Genomic DNA, 17,465 nt, shown 5'->3' with positions numbered 1-17,465 from the left:
GCTGATTATATTTTAGCTAAATCAGCCAATCTGGATTTCTAGTGCTTAGAAGACACACTTGGCATTCATTTGTTGGAACAGTAATCGTCAGTTAGTTTGTAAACTTTCTCACAGCTCCTAGGATTTCTGGAGAGAGGCTGTTTAATCCACTTTTCCAAAGCTTGTTAAATCCCTATCTGTCAAAATCTCTTTGGCTTACAACAAGATTTGATCTTGTTTTTAAACTCCTGCTACACGATCTTTCTGACGTTTCCTCAGCAGTTTCACACAAACGCACACAGAATAGCGTTAAGATGATTCAGATTGGGTTAGATAATTATAGCCACACACACAGAAGCGGTCTGGGATGGGATTAGAGAAAGCATTCTGTTATTCTGTTAAAAGACCATAAAGAGGCCATCTTAAGTGCCTTCCACCCAGGAGGGAGCTTCTATTTTTATTCAACTTTAGATGTTTTTCAGATGCGCTGCAAGACCACAGTGTGTGTTCCTTTGTAATGGTATATTTTTTTAATAGCACCACACCAATCATAAACCTGCTCCAAGATTTTTGCCTGTGTAGTCAGTCATGAACGCAGAAAAAGAATTTGTTGATTTGCCTTGCTCAACTCTGCCCTCAGAGCGTGTGCTCCATGAACACTGGGACCTTATTTCCCATAATCCCCAGCCTTTGATCATACTGTAAGTCAAGGACTACCTGCACAGAGCGAAATAGCAGGGAACCAATAATTTGCAGCTAAATTCCAGGAAGTGAACCAAGATTTCCCTGTTTTCCCATCAGCCTATTCAAAATCCCTCCGAGGTACACAATTATATTTTTCTAAAATTGAAATACCCTATTTTTAACTGCAGAATGGTGATTTAAGCATGATGATGGTGTTTGGGATTCGAAACAGGGAATTTCAGGACCTAAGCAGTTTTCATTGGGAACGTTTTACATACTTCTAGAAAACAGGGCTTACACCCATTTGGCAGCTATAAAAATAACACAGAGGCCTGGAGGTGTCTTACTGGAGCAACACAAGGATTATTGGAAACCTATAAGTAGAAAAATATGTATCTGCACAGAGTGGTATATGCCGAAATTATCGTTCACCCGGGACATTATTTCCCACCTTTATTATCAAGTGTACCTATAACAGATGTAGTTCAAAAGACCAGGGAATATTTACATTAGCCAGAGATGAGAGACACAAAGATGAGCAGAAGAACATAGATCAACATCTACCGTGTTTTCCCGAAAATAAGATTGGGTTTATATATTAATTTTTGCTCCAAAAGACGCATTAGGTTAGGTCTTATTTTCAGGAAAATACAGTGCTAAATGCCTCCGTCTGGCTGACAATCTTGACTGGCGCTTATTTTGGTGGGTAGGACTTATATTATGAGCATCCTGAAAAAACATGCTAGGGCTTATTTTCCAGTTGGATCTCATTTTAAAGTCTCATTATAAATAATTTTTTTAGGAAAACACAGTGATAGTTGGCTCTGCTATTTACATGCAGACTGCAAGGGCTGAGGCTCTCCCAATTGTTTTCACCATAACTTCATTAAAATTATCTACCTCCAGCTAAATTAGGCCAAAAGAAAACTCTCTAGATAAGCGGTTCCCCAAACTTTCCGGCTTTACGGATTGGAGGGGGGAAAGAAGAAATGGTTCCGTGTGTGCTGCAAGTGTGCACACTCACAGCTCTATTTGCACAAACAGTGGGCACTCAAGTGCGAGAGTGCCCATCGCTCGCACAAATGGAGCTGCACGCTCCCCTGCCACTTGCAAGGCCCCATTCCGAACGGGCTGTGGACCAGTTACCGGGCCACAGCCCGGGGTTTGGGGACCCCTGCTCTAGATCCCCAGGAGTGTCTGAAAGCACAAAAAAGCTTCGTTTAGATGCAGGTAGTCCTCGATTTACGACTGTAATTGGGCCAGGAATTATGGTTATAAGTTGTTGCGGTTTAAGTCGAAGCATCAAATGACCAGATTTGAAGTTACGACTACTTTTTACTAACTCAGTGAATGTGGCAGTTCGTTAAGCAAATATGTTAAGTGAAAACTTGTTCAGTGAACGTGGCAGTTGTTAAAGGTAAAGGTAAAGGTTCCCCCGCACATGCATGCCAGTCGTTTCCGACTCTAGGGGCCGGTGCTCATCTCCGTTTCAAAGCCGAAGAGCCAGCGCTTGTCCGAGGACATCTCCGTGGTCATGTGGCCGGCATGACTAGACGCCAAAGGCGCACGGAACGCTGTTACCTTCCCACCGTAGTGGTCCCTATTTTTCTACTTGCATTTTTACGTGCTTTCGAACTGCTAGGTTGGCAGAAGCTGGGACGAGTAACAGGCGCTCACTCTGTTACGCGGCACTCGGGATTTGACCCGCCAAACTGCCGACCTTCTGATCGACAAGCTCAGCATCCTAACCCACTGAGCCACCGCGTCCCTTCAGTTGTTAAGCGGATACATTTTCCCCACTGGGTCTTCTTTTTTTTTAACCAGAAATCAGAAGTAAATGTCAGAAACCAGAAAAAAAGGGGGGGAAAACAACATCACAACTCATAGTCACGTGATCACAGGGTGCCGCAAAGGTGAGCCAGTTGGCAAGCACCCAAAATGTGATCATGTGACCAGAAGGGCAGCATAACCACCCCAGTTGCCTTACTGATGAGATGGGCAGTATATATATATATATATATATATATATATATATATATATATATATATGTGTGTGTGTGTGTGTGTGTGTGTGTGTGTGTGTGTGTGTGTGTGTGTGTATCTTTGGTTATTCGGGTTTTTCCCCGCGTAGAACTAAAGGTGTAGGAGCAACGTTTCGACGCAATCCCATCCGTCATCATCAGGCTTGTGGCTTCAGCTTCCTTCTTCTGGGAGAAGCATATATATATGTGTGTGTGTCAAATGCTTGTTAACTATTTTTAGATTACCTTGCTAGGCCCCAAACATGGGACAAATCTTTATTTCCTGTGTCAGCCTAACCTGAAGGCCATCGACAGGCAATAGTCACACCGGTGACAGCTCATATTTGTGCAAATTTTAAATTGCTAACAAAGAATTAAGGGAGACTGATATGCATTTCAAACTTATTAGTTTTCATCAGTCAGCCATACCCTTCTATTATATTTATATATAATAAATAACTCCCCAAATGGATCATAAGTAGCTCTGCGGGGGTCCATCATAACTTTGAATGCTCATTAAGCACCTGGTTATAGCTCAGGGACCACCTGTACTGACAAGATCTCCTAAGCCCAAAAGAACTAAATCTCCAAGCTGAGAATTCTAGGGGTTGAAGTCCATCTATCTGAAAATTGTCAAGGTTAAGAAAAACTGCTCTACACTGTGCAGATAGTTTGCTGCGGGTGGTTCTATTGAGCCCCTAATGGAAAGCAAAAAAGAACCAACAAATCTCCAATCTGCTGACCTTTGCAATAAGGAATCCCATTTCTGTGTGTGTGTGTGTGTCGCTGCTTTCTTCACCTTATATAAATCTGGTGAATTCAGCCACACATAAGATGATCCATAATCCACAGAAGTCTGCCTCGTAAGATATATTTTGAAGCAAAGACAGTAGATATGAAGGATCTTTTTTCAGAACACTAATTCGTTTTTAATAATAATAATAATAATAATAATAATAATAATAATAATAATAATAATAATAATAATAATAAGAAGAAGAAGAAGAAGAAGAAGAAGAAGAAGAAGAAGAAGAAGAAGAAGAAGAAGAAGAAGAAGAAGAAGAAGTTGGAAGGGACCTTGGAGGTCATCTAGTCCAACCCCCTGCTAAGGCAGGAAACCCTGTACCATTTCAGACAAATGGCTGTCCAGTCTCTTCTTAAAAACTTCCAGTGTTTTGCAGGCTCACGCTATTATTCCAGGTTTCTAGGCACGTGTGTATCTGCATAACCACTTTGTGGGGTCAGTTGGGAGGAGGAAATCTATCCATATGTATTCTCTAGAACTCTGCTGCCGAATGGGGAGGAGTTTGGTATTTTTAGTTGTTTAGTAAATTGTTATTAGGTTAGCCTGATTTCCTTCTAGGAAACATTGGTATTAAACAGCCAGTCACTTTCTCCCATGGCTTCTAGTGAACTACACTGCAAATACTGTAGTGTAAAACGTGACTCATAATAGTCAGGTGGACATTAAATTCATTAAAAGGCATGCAATGCATTATTTTAAAGCAGTTGTCCAGGAAAAGCAAGAAGCATGCTGAGAGTAAGAAGAACATACCAAAGTACTCTGTGTTCACAAGGGGGGAAAAAGGGAGATTAGCTATTTAAAAAACTGAATAAATCAAATATGGGTCTGTCTCAATTACTGGAATGTAAATAGATCCCCAATTAGCAGCGTTTGTTGAAAACCTAAGATCATCCTTCATTAACAAAGAGAACTCCTACGTTCACAGGTCATTCTAGGGCAAAGTCATTTTTAATAAGCATTAGGAAAGGAACTAGCAAATCCAGTTGCCAGGTGTGACAAAAATAGCATGCTTACTGACAAGCTTGGGAGTGGTGGTGGTGGTGGGAATGGAAGTTTCCAAGAATTCCTGTGTCCCCGTTCTTCTTCCTTTTGAGAGCCAGTTTGGTCTGCTGGATAAGGCACCAGGCTAGAAAGCAGGAGACTGTGAATTGTAGTCCCACTTTAGCCATGAAAGCCAGCTGGGTGACTTAGGGCCAATTCACTAGGAGACTGTGAGTTGTAGTCCCACTTTAGCCATGAAAGCCAGCTGGGTGATTTAGGGCCAATTCACTAGGAGACTGTGAGTTGTAGTCCCACTTTAGCCATGAAAGCCAGCTGGGTGACTTAGGGCCAATCACTAGGAGACTGTGAGTTGTAGTCCCACTTTAGCCATGAAAGCCAGCTGGGTGACTTAGGGTCAATTCACTAGGAGACTGTGAGTTGTAGTCCCACTTTAGCCATGAAAGCCACCTGGGTGATTTAGGGCCAATTCACTAGGAGACTGTGAGTTGTAGTCCCACTTTAGCCATGAAAGCCAGCTGGGTGACTTAGGGCCAATCACTAGGAGACTGTGAGTTGTAGTCCCACTTTAGCCATGAAAGCCAGCTGGGTGACTTAGGGCCAATCACTAGGAGACTGTAAGTTGTAGTCCCACGTTAGCCATGAAAGCCAGCTGGGTGATTTAGGGCCAATTCACTAGGAGACTGTGAGTTGTAGTCCCACTTTAGCCATGAAAGCCATCTGGGTGACTTAGGGCCAATTCACTAGGAGACTGTGAGTTGTAGTCCCACTTTAGCCATGAAAGCCATCTGGGTGACTTAGGGCCAATTCACTAGGAGACTGTGAGTTGTAGTCCCACTTTAGCCATGAAAGCCAGCTGGGTGATTTAGGGCCAATTCACTAGGAGACTGTGAGTTCTAGTCCCACTTTAGCCATGAAAGCCAGCTGGATGACTCCCTCTCCACCCACCTCACAGGGCTGTTGTTGTGGGGAAAATAGGAAGAGGAAGGTACGTTGGATACCTTCACCACCTTGTGTTATTTGTAAAAATAATAACAATGGGATACAAATAAATAAATAAATTTCAAGTTTCAAAGAACTCAAAGCATCTTCCCAAAAAAATATACTGAGATAGGGAGAGAACAAAAATGGATGCATAAGAAGGGGGTATGAAAGCGGGCAAGATGGAATAGAAGGAAGAATTCTTCAAGAGGGCATACCTGACTATGTCGATGGTGAAGAATGAAGAGCCGGCGAGTAAAATCGGTTCTTGAAATCTCTCGAGACAATAGGAGAATAGGAGATCGCCCACAAGTGTTCCAGACACAGTTAGTTTTCCAGTTAACGACTATAATGGAGGCTGCTTATTAGAAAGTAATTCATGATGATTGTAAAGTGGGTCATCATGTTACTAACCTGCACAGCCTCCTTTTGTGGCGGTTGTTAAGCGAACACTGGGGTAGTAAAGCCAATGTTGTTAAGCGAATGTATTGTTCGCTATGGGGTAATTTTGCCATAAACTGGAAATAAATATTGATTTTCAGTAAAAAAAATGTTGTAAACTTTCAGTCATGTGACCCGGGGCCACAAATGCAAGTCAGCTGACATAAGCCCAAAATGCGGTCACATGACTGTGGAGGGTGGAAGCCATGAGAACTTCGGAACCGATTTATACGTTCGTTTGGGGGGAATCCACCATGACTTTTAACATTCGCTAAGTGACCAGTCCTAAGTCAATTATCTGTAGTTGTGTCTTCTGAGAAGTCCACAAAACAGTGATTTCCAGCAGATTTTGAGCACCGGGAGATGACGGAAACCCTTGTTGCTCAAACTACAGTTGATGCCTTTAAAATGACGCTACATTTGCATGCTTCCAAATCTCATTTGGAAATTGCTTATTAACTACTTTTCAGCTACAGTATTAGAAAACTTAGAAAAAGTCTGAAAGCAAAGCATTCAATCCTTAAAGAAAGAAAAATGTTAACTGCCAGCTTAAGAACTTTTTAAAAAATGAAATAAACAGCAAAGAGCTAATTAAGGCTTTGATTTTAGAAAGCTCCAAACGGATTAAGGATCCAGAAAAATTTGAAATTAAGTCTTTGGAATTAACTATAAGAAAACCTTCCCATGGGAAAGTCAGTTTGTTTTGAGCGTAAGAACGATAAAAAAAAAACTTCAAAATTGGATACTAGACGGAACTAAAGATTTTAATTAAAGGAGAAGAATCTATAAACATGATTATCAGCTAAAGAATGACACAAAATATTAAAAAGGATACTTTTGAAAAACCGAAAGAAGTTCATATCAACAATGTCAATGTTGATGGTTGCTACTATGGATAAAAAGGTAAAGGTAAAGGTTCCCCCGTGTGCTAGTCGTTTCCAACTCTAGGGGCCGGTGCTCATCTCCGTTTCAAAGCCGAAGAGCCAGCGTTTGTCCGAGGACGTCTCCGTGGTCATGTGGCCAGCGTGACTAGACGCCAAAGGCGCATGGAACGCTGTTACCTTCCCACCGTAGTGGTCCCTATTTTTCTACTTGCATTTTTTACGTGCTTTCGAACTGCTAGGTTGGCAGAAGCTGGGACGAGTAACAGGCGCTCACTCTGTTACGCGGCACTCGGGATTCGACCCGCCAAACTGCCAACCTTCTGATCGAGAGGCTCAGCATCCTAACCCACTGAGCCACCAGGCTGTGCCCAAAAAAGATATTTGGAATAAATGGCAGAAGAAGAACAAGTTTCTAAATACATCCTACCATTCCTTCCATTCTCTTATATTCTACTCTATTTATATTCAGCTCCACAACACAGCTCTTTCAGCAGTTCCAAGAAGGCTCCACACCCATTTGCACCACTCAGATGACCCTGAGGACACAGACAAACCTCCAAGTGGCCTCCACGACTCTCTAAAAAAATGCAAATGACCGGCTGTCTGCAAGGAGTATAAATCCTTCCCTTCCCCACCATCCAGTCAGAACTGTAGAAGCTTCTTGGATGAGAAACGAAACGTCTTCCAAGAATAACAAGAAAGTCCAGGTGCCTCATGAAAAAGCACCTTTGGGACACCTGACCTTTGAGGAAGGGGAGAAGCAGTCATCTGAATTTCAAATCCAGATTGTAAACAGTCTTGGGGAAGCCCATTATAATTCAGTGGCCAGTTATAAGTCGAGGACTATTGATAACTCATTTGTTTATTTTATGGCAATGCGGAAACTTTGCTCTTAATGTATGTCTGAGCAGAAGCAAGTGCTTCACTACGGGATTTCTTTGGGTCGTGCAATCACCAAAGGCCACAAGCGTGAATTTTAGGCTAGATGGGACATTTTTCAACGAGATATTAGAAAACAAGATTCTAACCAACAGTAGATTGTTCAATTCTAAATTCATTTTGTTCCTCCTCCAATGTATTTCTTGGCCAGCATCCAATCCTAATATTTGCCACTTAAGCATCCAGCATTTGGCTTACTAAACACATCCAAGAGATGAATGGATTTGTAGTTAGCAGAACTGATTTAGTTATCTTTTTTTTAGAGGCAGTTGTGCCCTAACCCTGATTAAAGTGGGTGAATTTATTAATTAAAAAGGATAGCCTGTTAACTGAGCTACAAGAAAGCAACAAGTATCAACAATTTGGATCCACAACCGGATGCAAACTCGGGTATTCTGGGAGTTGAAGTCCACAAGTCATAAAAGGGCCATCGTTCCCCACCCTTGGTTTAGATTAGAATAAAACAACTGTGTGTATTACTTCCCTAACTTAAGTTTCTATCAGAACAGGGCTATGATGGATGAATGAAGGCAAATATAATGCCAAGATAATGTTGCAGGGTCCAATTTGGGTCAATTACCGGGACCAGAAGCTATGATGGATCATCAAAATAAGTGGTTGAAGTCACAGTTGCATTTATTTAACCACACAATGCTAAGGACTTCACCATTTGCTTTCACTGTACATTTGTGGTTTCTCTTAACTGCAAACCAGCTTCTTCCTTGAAATATTATGGCCTGTGAGAAGTTGCTTTCAAGCATGACCTTAGACAGATGTTTCCTGGATTCCCCTCTGCTGAAAAAGAGGATTTTGTTTTTCAATTTGGCACCAGAGTTTCTGTTACAGGTAGGCCTCAGCTTACAATAGTCCATTTAGCGACCGTCCCAAGTTACAATGGCACTGAAAATAGTGACTTATGACTGTTTTTCACACCTACAACTATTGCAGTAGTTCCCAGGGTCACATGATCAAAATTCAGAACACTCGGCAACTGACTCATATGACGGTCGCAGTGTCCCGGGGTCATGTGATCCCCTTGGGTGACCTTCTGACAAGCAATGTCAATGGGGAAAGCAGATTCACTTCATAACCGTGTTACTAACGAACAACTGCAGTGATTCAATTAACAGCTGTGGCGAGAAATGTCATAAAGTGGGCCAAAAAAACCCCAAGAAATTTTGATCACATGACCATGGGGAACGCTGTAAATGGCCGTAAATGCGAGGACTGGTTTGTAAGTCGCTTTTTTCAATGACGGTGCAACTATGAAAAGTTGTTAAATGGATGGTTGTAAATCAAGGGGTCAGCTGTACCAACAGTGAAAGGAGTTCTTTGATTATTTTCAATGGCTGCTAAATTAATAAATGCTGGATAGAAAAGCGGGCATTTAATATCCATTATGAACTGGTATGATAAAACATTTAGTCAGGGTCAAGATTTCAACACAGATTGCTACCTTCTTTTGCATACTGACTTTCTAGCCAAACATTTTCCATCCATTAGCACGTACGTAAGAGTGTTACTTAGAAGCAGCGACAGAAGGGGAATCAGAACACAATAGAAAAAAAAGCTCTGGGTAACACTGATTTCTGCTGCTATTTATAATCTCAAAAAGTACAAGAAAATGTACTTTTTGTTTCCTGGACATTTTTACATTTTTTTTTCTTTAGCGATGCTTATTTTATCCGTTTAAAAAGTAGATGAAAGCTGAAAATTGCTCTGGATATGTATTGACAAAACATGATATGGTTAAAAAAAACAGGAAAAAAAATCAGGAAATGAGATTTGAATTTTGTTGGTATTCATTGCCATCTTGATTAGAAGAGTTTTAGAAACCCTGTCAAAATATTCCCCAAATATTTGAACCTGATTTTCAGTATTTGCAAATCCCTGAAATTCCCCAGGGCTGAATTTTGTGCAACTTTTATACAAAGTTGAGATGGTGAAACCAAGTGTATTTCAACCCATCCTGAAGAGAGAGAGTACAGTAAAAACTCTTGCACCCATTTGTTTTAGGTCAGGGATGTCCAACTTTGGCAATGTTAAGACTTGTGGACTTCAACTCCCAGAATTCCCCAGCCAACATGCCTGGCTGGGGAATTCTGGGAGTTGAAGTCAAACGGGTTCTTAAAGCTGCCCAAGATGGACGCCTCTGTTTTAGATAGAACACTTGTGTTCTCCTTGCAAAGAATATTAGTGTCGCGTAATGCTGGTAGTCATTATTTCCAGACAGTTTCCCTTTCCTGAGTAAAAAAAAGTCCAATACTCACTCAGTGGCATGAGGATGTGCCCGCCGACCTCATCAATATTTTCCACATCTGATTCAGCAATTTTATCCCGTTCTTTCTTTTCCTTCGGCCTCCTTCTGTGGTGCCTTCTTCTCCGATAACTCTTAGGAACATGAACCCCAATATAGACCGTATGATGACCTGTGAAAAATAACGATATCTTAAGATTCTTTAACAATTTTCAGTTTGTATCAAATGGCATTAATATATCTTCACTGCATGGGTAAAGGAGGGGGAAAAATCATTTTGGGGCACCACGTAGGTGCCAAATGCAACAGATGAGCGGCGAAGCCAGATGTGATATTCATTGACAAAACAATCGTATTTTTTTCCAATAAACTGACAATGTTCATTAGGACAATTTCTCTCCCTCAACAAAATAATGGTATACAGGTAGTCCTCGACTTACAACCAATCACTTACTGGCCGTTAGAAGTTACAAAACGTTTTCACATGGATGACTTTTGCAGCGTCGGTCACATGATCAAAATTCAGGTGCTTAGCAACTGGCATGTATTTATGACGGTTGCACTGACCTTGGGGTCATTTGAGCACCATTTATAACTTTCCCGGCCGGCTTCTGATAAGCAAAGTCAATGGGGGAAGCCAGATCGCATGTGTCACTTAACAACTGTAATGACTTGCTTAATAACTGTGGCAAAAAAAGGTCATAAAATGGGACAAGCCTCGCCTAACAACTGTCTTTCTTAGGAATGGAAACTCTGGGTTCCTTTGTGGTCGTAAGTCGAGGACTACCTGTATATGCAGGGTGATGAAGCCAATGGACAGCGATTCGCCTAAAGTTAGAAAAAGAAGGGGATTTTTACCCAGAGCTGCCGCTATTAGTCCCACTGGCTTTCTAATTTCAAAACTCTTGGGAGAATATATCAAGATGTTCTTCAAATGAACAGAACACATTGTCCAAGTTGGCCATTCAGCAATCATGGAACACATGTTGTCAGTAAGACAAATAATTTAATTGGAGGGGAAAAAACTGCTGCATCACCTTTAAGAACTAGCCATCTTCACAAGATGGAGCCCGCGAAAGAGCCTGTTGCCCCATAGACTGAAAAAAAACCAAAACAATTTTCTAGGTGGCAACAGTGTCAGAGGTAGAATGTTATTGACCATGTGAATATATCATAAGCATTTTAGGTTTTTAGCTTTTTCTCTAGAATGACTAGAACCTCTGGATTTCAGAATTTAGGACAATTGATTTATAGCATCATACACAACAGTAGTATGACAAAGTTAGGATAAAGTTAAAACAATGCTACTTTTTTTGAAACCGAATATCCATTCTATAACACGAAGTTTTTAAAGACAACCAAGAAAGGTATGTGGTTTATGCCATCATGTGCAACATGTCTGAAGAAACGGATCAGATATTTACTTCATGTTCTGATCATCTATCTTCTCTTAAAAGTGAATCTAAATCTCCTTAATTTCATATAGAAAGGGTACAGAGGAGAGCAACAAAGATGATTGGGGGGCTGGAGGCTAAAACATATAGGGAACGGTTGCTGGAATTGGGTATGTGTAGTTTAAACGAAGAGAAGGGTGAGGGGTGACATGATAGCAGTGTTCCAATATCTCAGGGGCTGCCCCAAAGAAGAGGGAGTCAAGCTATTCTCCAAAGCACCTGAAAGCAGGACAAGAAGCAACGGATGGAAACTAGTCAAGGAGAGAAGCAACCTAGAACTAAGGAGAAACTTCCTGACAGTGAGAACAATTAACCAGTGGAACAACCTGCCTCCAGAAGTGGTGAATGCTCCAACACTGGAAGTTTTTAAGAAGAGACTGGACAGCCATTTGTCTGAAATGGTATAGGGTTTCCTGCCTTAGCAGGGGGTTGGACTAGATGACCTCCAAGGTCCCTTCCAACTACTACTTCTTCTTCTTCTTCTTCTTCTTCTTCTTCTTCTTCTTCTTCTTCTTATTATTATTATTATTATTATTATTATTATTATTATTATTATTATTAATGTAAACGTGGAAATCCTTTGATGTGGGGTTCAATAATCCTGTTTTTTACCCACTCATTTCTCAGAGGTTTAGGCTGAAGAACTTTTAGACAGAAATATGTTGATCTGAATATGCTTTTCCCATAAACTTAAGAACAAGTTTATCATCTCTGCAGTGCTGCTTTTATCTTCGTGGGCCATCAGAATGCTTTCACTCAAACTAATATTTTCATAGGTATTCAGCTCAGCTAGTCATCAGGCTAAGGAATAGGAGATACAATATTTGAGAATATTTGCAGCTTAGGGTTGCAAGAAAACAACCAAGCTTAGAGAGCACCAAAGATCTTTCAAACAGGATATAAATAGGGGTTATTATCAAATGTGGCAAGGACCCCGTCTCACGAGACTGTGTTGTATTTTGTGTACCCTCCCCCTACCATTAATTTTAAACATTAAACCGATGTTTAAACTTTTGCTGTTTTCCTTTTTTCCTAACATTGTACTTTATTTAAAAATATTTTTAAATATCTTTTAGCCCAAAATAGTTATAAAGATGTTTTTACATCTTTTAAAAACAAATTTATAACCTACCTTTTCACCAGTAAATAATTCCAATTGTACATTTAGGCCTGCATATTATCATTTAAAAACAAAATCAAAGCTATTAAGAAGCAGTTATAACTGTAAAAATAGGAGTGTTTATCAAAACATGGCCTCACTTAAAACCAGTTATAACCATAAAATAGGAGTGTTAATCAATACATAGTCTCATTTAAAAACAGATAAGGCACATGATTCATTAATTTACAATTCAAGTGCCAATAAAACAATGTAGAGTTCAGTAAAATTAATAATATCACGGGACTTATTTAAGGAAAAAAAACCTGAAAGAATTTTATCTTCACCATTTATCTCAAGGACCATAAAGAAGGATCTACAGAGATCATATACAAATAAAATAAAATGTAAAGATGCCAGTCAATTACAGGTAAAGTACGTCAAAATAAAAGGGGCTTTGTTTCTACAGAAAAACTCAACTGGATTACAGGTAGGCCTCAATTTAGGACAGGTTTCTTAGCAACCACTGGAACTTATGACGGAGAACCTAGTACTAGAATTTCAATGGCTGCCCTGCCCCCATTATCAGGTGCAAAGGATCAGGACGTTAAGTTGCAATTCAGAAGGTTTATTGTTCAGGCCTATACACAAGAATCTAGTCAACTAAAGCTCAACATGAAATTGGCGCCAATAAAGGCCAACAGAATCCAAGCGGGGGTTGGACTTGAACCCTTTGTGGCAACATAATGACACCAAGCTGATGACACTCTTAACTCCACCCCTTAGCTCTGCCTGCGCTTCTCCTACACCAGACATGTCAAACTTGCGACGTCACATGATATTGCGCAACATATCGGAACTTTTTCCCCATTGCCGGCAATGGGGTGGGCACGGTTTCCTCGTGATGCGTCCGGCCTGCGGGCCAGCAGTTTGACACCCCTGTCCTGCACCCTGCATTTCAGGTGCTTAGCAACTGGCCACATTTATGTCCATCTGCATTGTCCTACAGTCACACGACTGTAATTTATGACATTTTTGCAGAAAACCAATGTCTAGTTACTACTAAAAAGATTGTAAAACCAGGTCCGGTTATGGGGTGACCTGTTTTACAACTGTCACAACTTATGGATGTAATTGACAGGCTCCATTACAGTTGTAGGCTGAGGACTATCTGTAGTAAAAAGAGAAAATAAAGCCATAATTTATCACGTGTTTCTCCCAGTATAGATAGGCCCTGACTCACAATTATTCATTTAGTGACCGTCTGAAGTTACAGGGCATGGTCATGTAGTCAAAATCCGGATACTTGACAACCGGCTTGTATTTATGAGAGTTGCAGTGTCCTGGGGTCACACGCGATTCACCTTTTGCGACCTTCTGACAAGCAAAGTCAATGGGGAAGCCGGATTCACTTAACAACCGTGTTGCTAATCTAACAACTGCAGTGATTCACTTAACAACTGTGGCAAGGAAAGTCACAAAATGGGACAAAACTCATTTAACAACTATCTTGTTTGGCAACAGAAAGTTTGGGCTCATAGTGGTCATAAGTAACCTGTGTATTTCTGGGTGGAAAAATCCTTGGGCATTATAAACAAGGAGCAATTTCTTTCTTCAAGCAAGAGGAAAAAGACAAATTGAAAACTCTTCCTTGCCCACTTGCCCGACAACCACAATAGCAGCCTCCACCACCAATCATATGATGGGCTTCTGTTTGCACCATCCTTGGTCTCATATTAACCAGATCTACTTTGTGAATATGTGACCAACACATTAAGGCAGGGGTCTTCAAACTTGGCCCTTTTATGACTTGTGGACTTCAACTCCCAGAATTCCTCAGCCAGCATGCCTGGCTGAGGAATTCTGGGAGTTGAAATCCGTAAGTCTCAAGGAATAAAACTCTGGGGACCTTGGTGCTCTCTGAACTTGGTCGTTTTCTTGCAGACATTTCATTACCCAACTAGGTAACATCATCAATGCTTGGTAGGCAGTGAGGTTTTCTTTCTGTTTCTATGCAGTGGCTTGCCCTGTTCTCATTGGTACCAACAGGGTTATATACTTGTATATAAAGCATCAGGAAAGAGATTTTCCCCAGCTGTCTTGATATCCATATAACATTTGGGAAACTAGAAAGAGTTTAATTTAAAGGGGAACTGCTGCTTTAATGGACTCGCTGCAGATCCAACAGCAACAGATGGCTGCCTCTTGGTTGGGATAGAGACAATGGCTGGCTGAGAAACTTTGGGATTAAGTTGTGCCAGCTACAAACCACAGTCAAAAATGTTGTGACAGAACCTCACAAGTGCAAAAAGTTCCAGGAAGGACTTAGAAAGAAAGAAAGAAAGAAAGAAAGAAAGAAAGAAAGAAAGAAAGAAAGAAAGAAAGAAAGAAAGAAAGAAAGAAAGAAAGAAAGAAGGAAGGAAGGAAGGAAGGAAGGAAGGAAGGAAGGAAGGAAGGAAGGAAGGAAGGAAGGAAGGAAGGAAGGAAGGAAGGAGATCAACAGCCTCTCAAACTGTCACACACAATAATCTATTCATCTAAGACAGAAATGTCCAATCTTGGCCACTTTTTAAGATTTGTGGATTTCAACTCCCAGAATTCCTCAGCCAGCATGGGGAATTCTGGGAGCTGAAGTCCACAGTTCTTAAAGTGGCCAAGACTGCCTTAGATGAATGCTATGTCTAGCGTGTTAATACTTTTTGTTCCATCAAGTATTAACCTTGTGAACTCTAAAGCTTCCTCCTTTCATTATGTATTCAAGATGGACAGTGATTAATATTTATATGTTACTTATATGTAAGGGTGTAGGACTATACGTATATTGTATATAGTATGTTTTAAATGTGTGCTATTTCTGTATGTGTACACTTGAGAGCAAGTAACTCAATTTCATTTTTAATGAGTGCTGTTGTGCCCACAGGAAAAAAATGACAATAAAAGTTATTGTCATTATCATTTATTCCGCTGTGAAAAAGGCTTTGTTAGTCTATTCTTCTTCTTCTTTTTTCCTAGATGCTTGAGAATATCTTTCAGATTTTTCCTGGAATGTTTTTGATCTTTCTGGATTTTGGAAGTGGAGAGACTGTGCTAATTGGTGGCTCATATTCCCAATTCTGAATATAAAATGGGAGGAACTTCTTCCCGATGTTTTTCCTTGAGATTTAATAGAGGTCAGAGACACTGCAGAGCATTGGAGAAGTAATGGTAAGAGTTAAAAGAGACACACGTCATTGTCCAAATTGCAAATAAGTATAGATATTTCTCGACTTATGACAGCTCATTTAGTGACCGTTCAAAGTTACAGTGGCACTGAAAGTGACTTATGACCAGTTTTCACACTTACGACCGTTGCAGCACCAACATGGACACATGATCAAAATTCAGACGCTTTGGCAACTGACTCATATTTACGACGGTCACAGTGTCCCGGGGTCATGTGATCCCCTTTTGTAAACCTCTGACAAGCAAAGTCCATGGGGAAGCCAGATTCACTTAACAACCGTGTGACTAAGTTAACAACTGTAGTGATTCATTTAGCAGCTGAGGCAACTCACTTAACAAATGTCTCGCTTAGAAACATAAATGCTGGGGTCAATTGTGGTCGTTAGTCAAGGACATAACATATAGGTGTGAATTGACTAATGCAGGAGTAGGCAACCTTGGCTCTTTTATGACTCGTGGACTTCAACTCCCAGAATTCCTGAGCCAGCATGGCTAAGCATGGAAACCTCTCCCTTTCCCCTCAGCATGGCTGGCTCAGGAATTCTGGGAGTTGAAGTCCACAAGTCATAAAAGAGCCAAGGTTGCCTACCCCTGGACTAATACAATGTTTCTCAATCTTGGGAACTTTAAGAAGTCCCAGAAACCACTTTTCGTATCAGCAACATACCACATTCTTGGGGTTTGGCAAGCGTTTTCCAAAAAATGGAAGATTTACTGTACAGTGCAGTGAGATCACATTATTGATGGGCAAACTGTGGTGTAAACCACACCCGCAACCCTCTGTTGGGGAAGCACTTCAATGGGCAGTTCCTACTTTAACAGAGATGAGGGTGGTTTTTTTGGGTTTTTTGCCTCTCCAAGCTAAGCAACACCACAATCAAGGAAAATATTGACCCACAATTTCACACACAAGCGCTCCGTCCAGTGAGCAAAACAATTCCACCTCAGCCTGGCACTGTGAAGAAGGAAATTGGTTAATTAATTATACGGGTAATTCCTCAACGTACGACCACAATGGAGCCCAAAATTTCTATTGCTAAGCAACAGAGATGTTAAGTGAATTTTGTCTCATTTTATAACCTCCCTTGATACAGTTGTTCTCATCCAAGAAGCTTCTTCAGCTCTGACTGGATGGTGGGGAATGAAAGGATTTATACTCCTGGCAGACAGCTAGCTGGGTCATTTGCCTTCTTTTAGAGCAGGGGGGTCTTCAAACTTGGCCCTTTTATGACTTGTGGACTTCAACTCCCAGAATTCCTCAGCCAGGCACACTGGCTGAGGAATTCTGGGAGTTGAAGTCCACAAGTCATAAAAGGGCCAAGTTTGAAGACCCCTGAGTCACTGAGGCCACCTGGAGGCTTATCTGTGTCCTCAGGGTCACCTGAGCGGTGCAAATGGGTCTGGAGCCTCCTTGGAACAGCTGAAAGGACTGCGTTGTAGACTGGAGATACATGATGTTGGATCCCCCTCCCCTCTGTTGAGAGAGGGCTGCTCAATTTTGACACAGATGGCCTCTTTGACCCCCTCTTTCAAACCAGTTGCTCTCCGTCCAAAATGTGGACTTTGCTGTCTTCGGAAATGTGGCCATTTGTCTTTTGAATGCAGATGGACTGCTGAATCTTATCCCGATGCCAAGCACTTATGAAGTGGTTGAAATATTCTTAAATTATTGTGGTACTGTGATTCTGATTGTTGCGTAG

At 41.0% G+C, this 17,465-nt stretch overlaps 1 protein-coding gene across 4 annotated transcripts in view; it reads right to left on the bottom strand.

The window, feature by feature from the left end:
• Positions 1-17,465, bottom strand: part of SLC4A4 (solute carrier family 4 member 4) — a 193,925-nt gene that overhangs the window by 116,852 nt on the left and 59,608 nt on the right. For all 4 annotated transcript variants that reach the window (XM_083367130.1, XM_083367131.1, XM_083367129.1 and 1 more), the window contains one exon: positions 10,004-10,162. In XM_083367130.1, coding sequence (XP_083223256.1) covers positions 10,004-10,162 — 159 coding nt within the window. The remainder of the gene's footprint in view (positions 1-10,003; positions 10,163-17,465) is intronic.

The sequence above is a fragment of the Vipera ursinii genome, assembly GCF_947247035.1.
Source record: "Vipera ursinii genome assembly, chromosome: 7".
Classification (NCBI taxonomy): domain Eukaryota; kingdom Metazoa; phylum Chordata; class Lepidosauria; order Squamata; family Viperidae; genus Vipera; species Vipera ursinii.
This window is presented reverse-complemented; position numbering and strand designations above follow the sequence as displayed.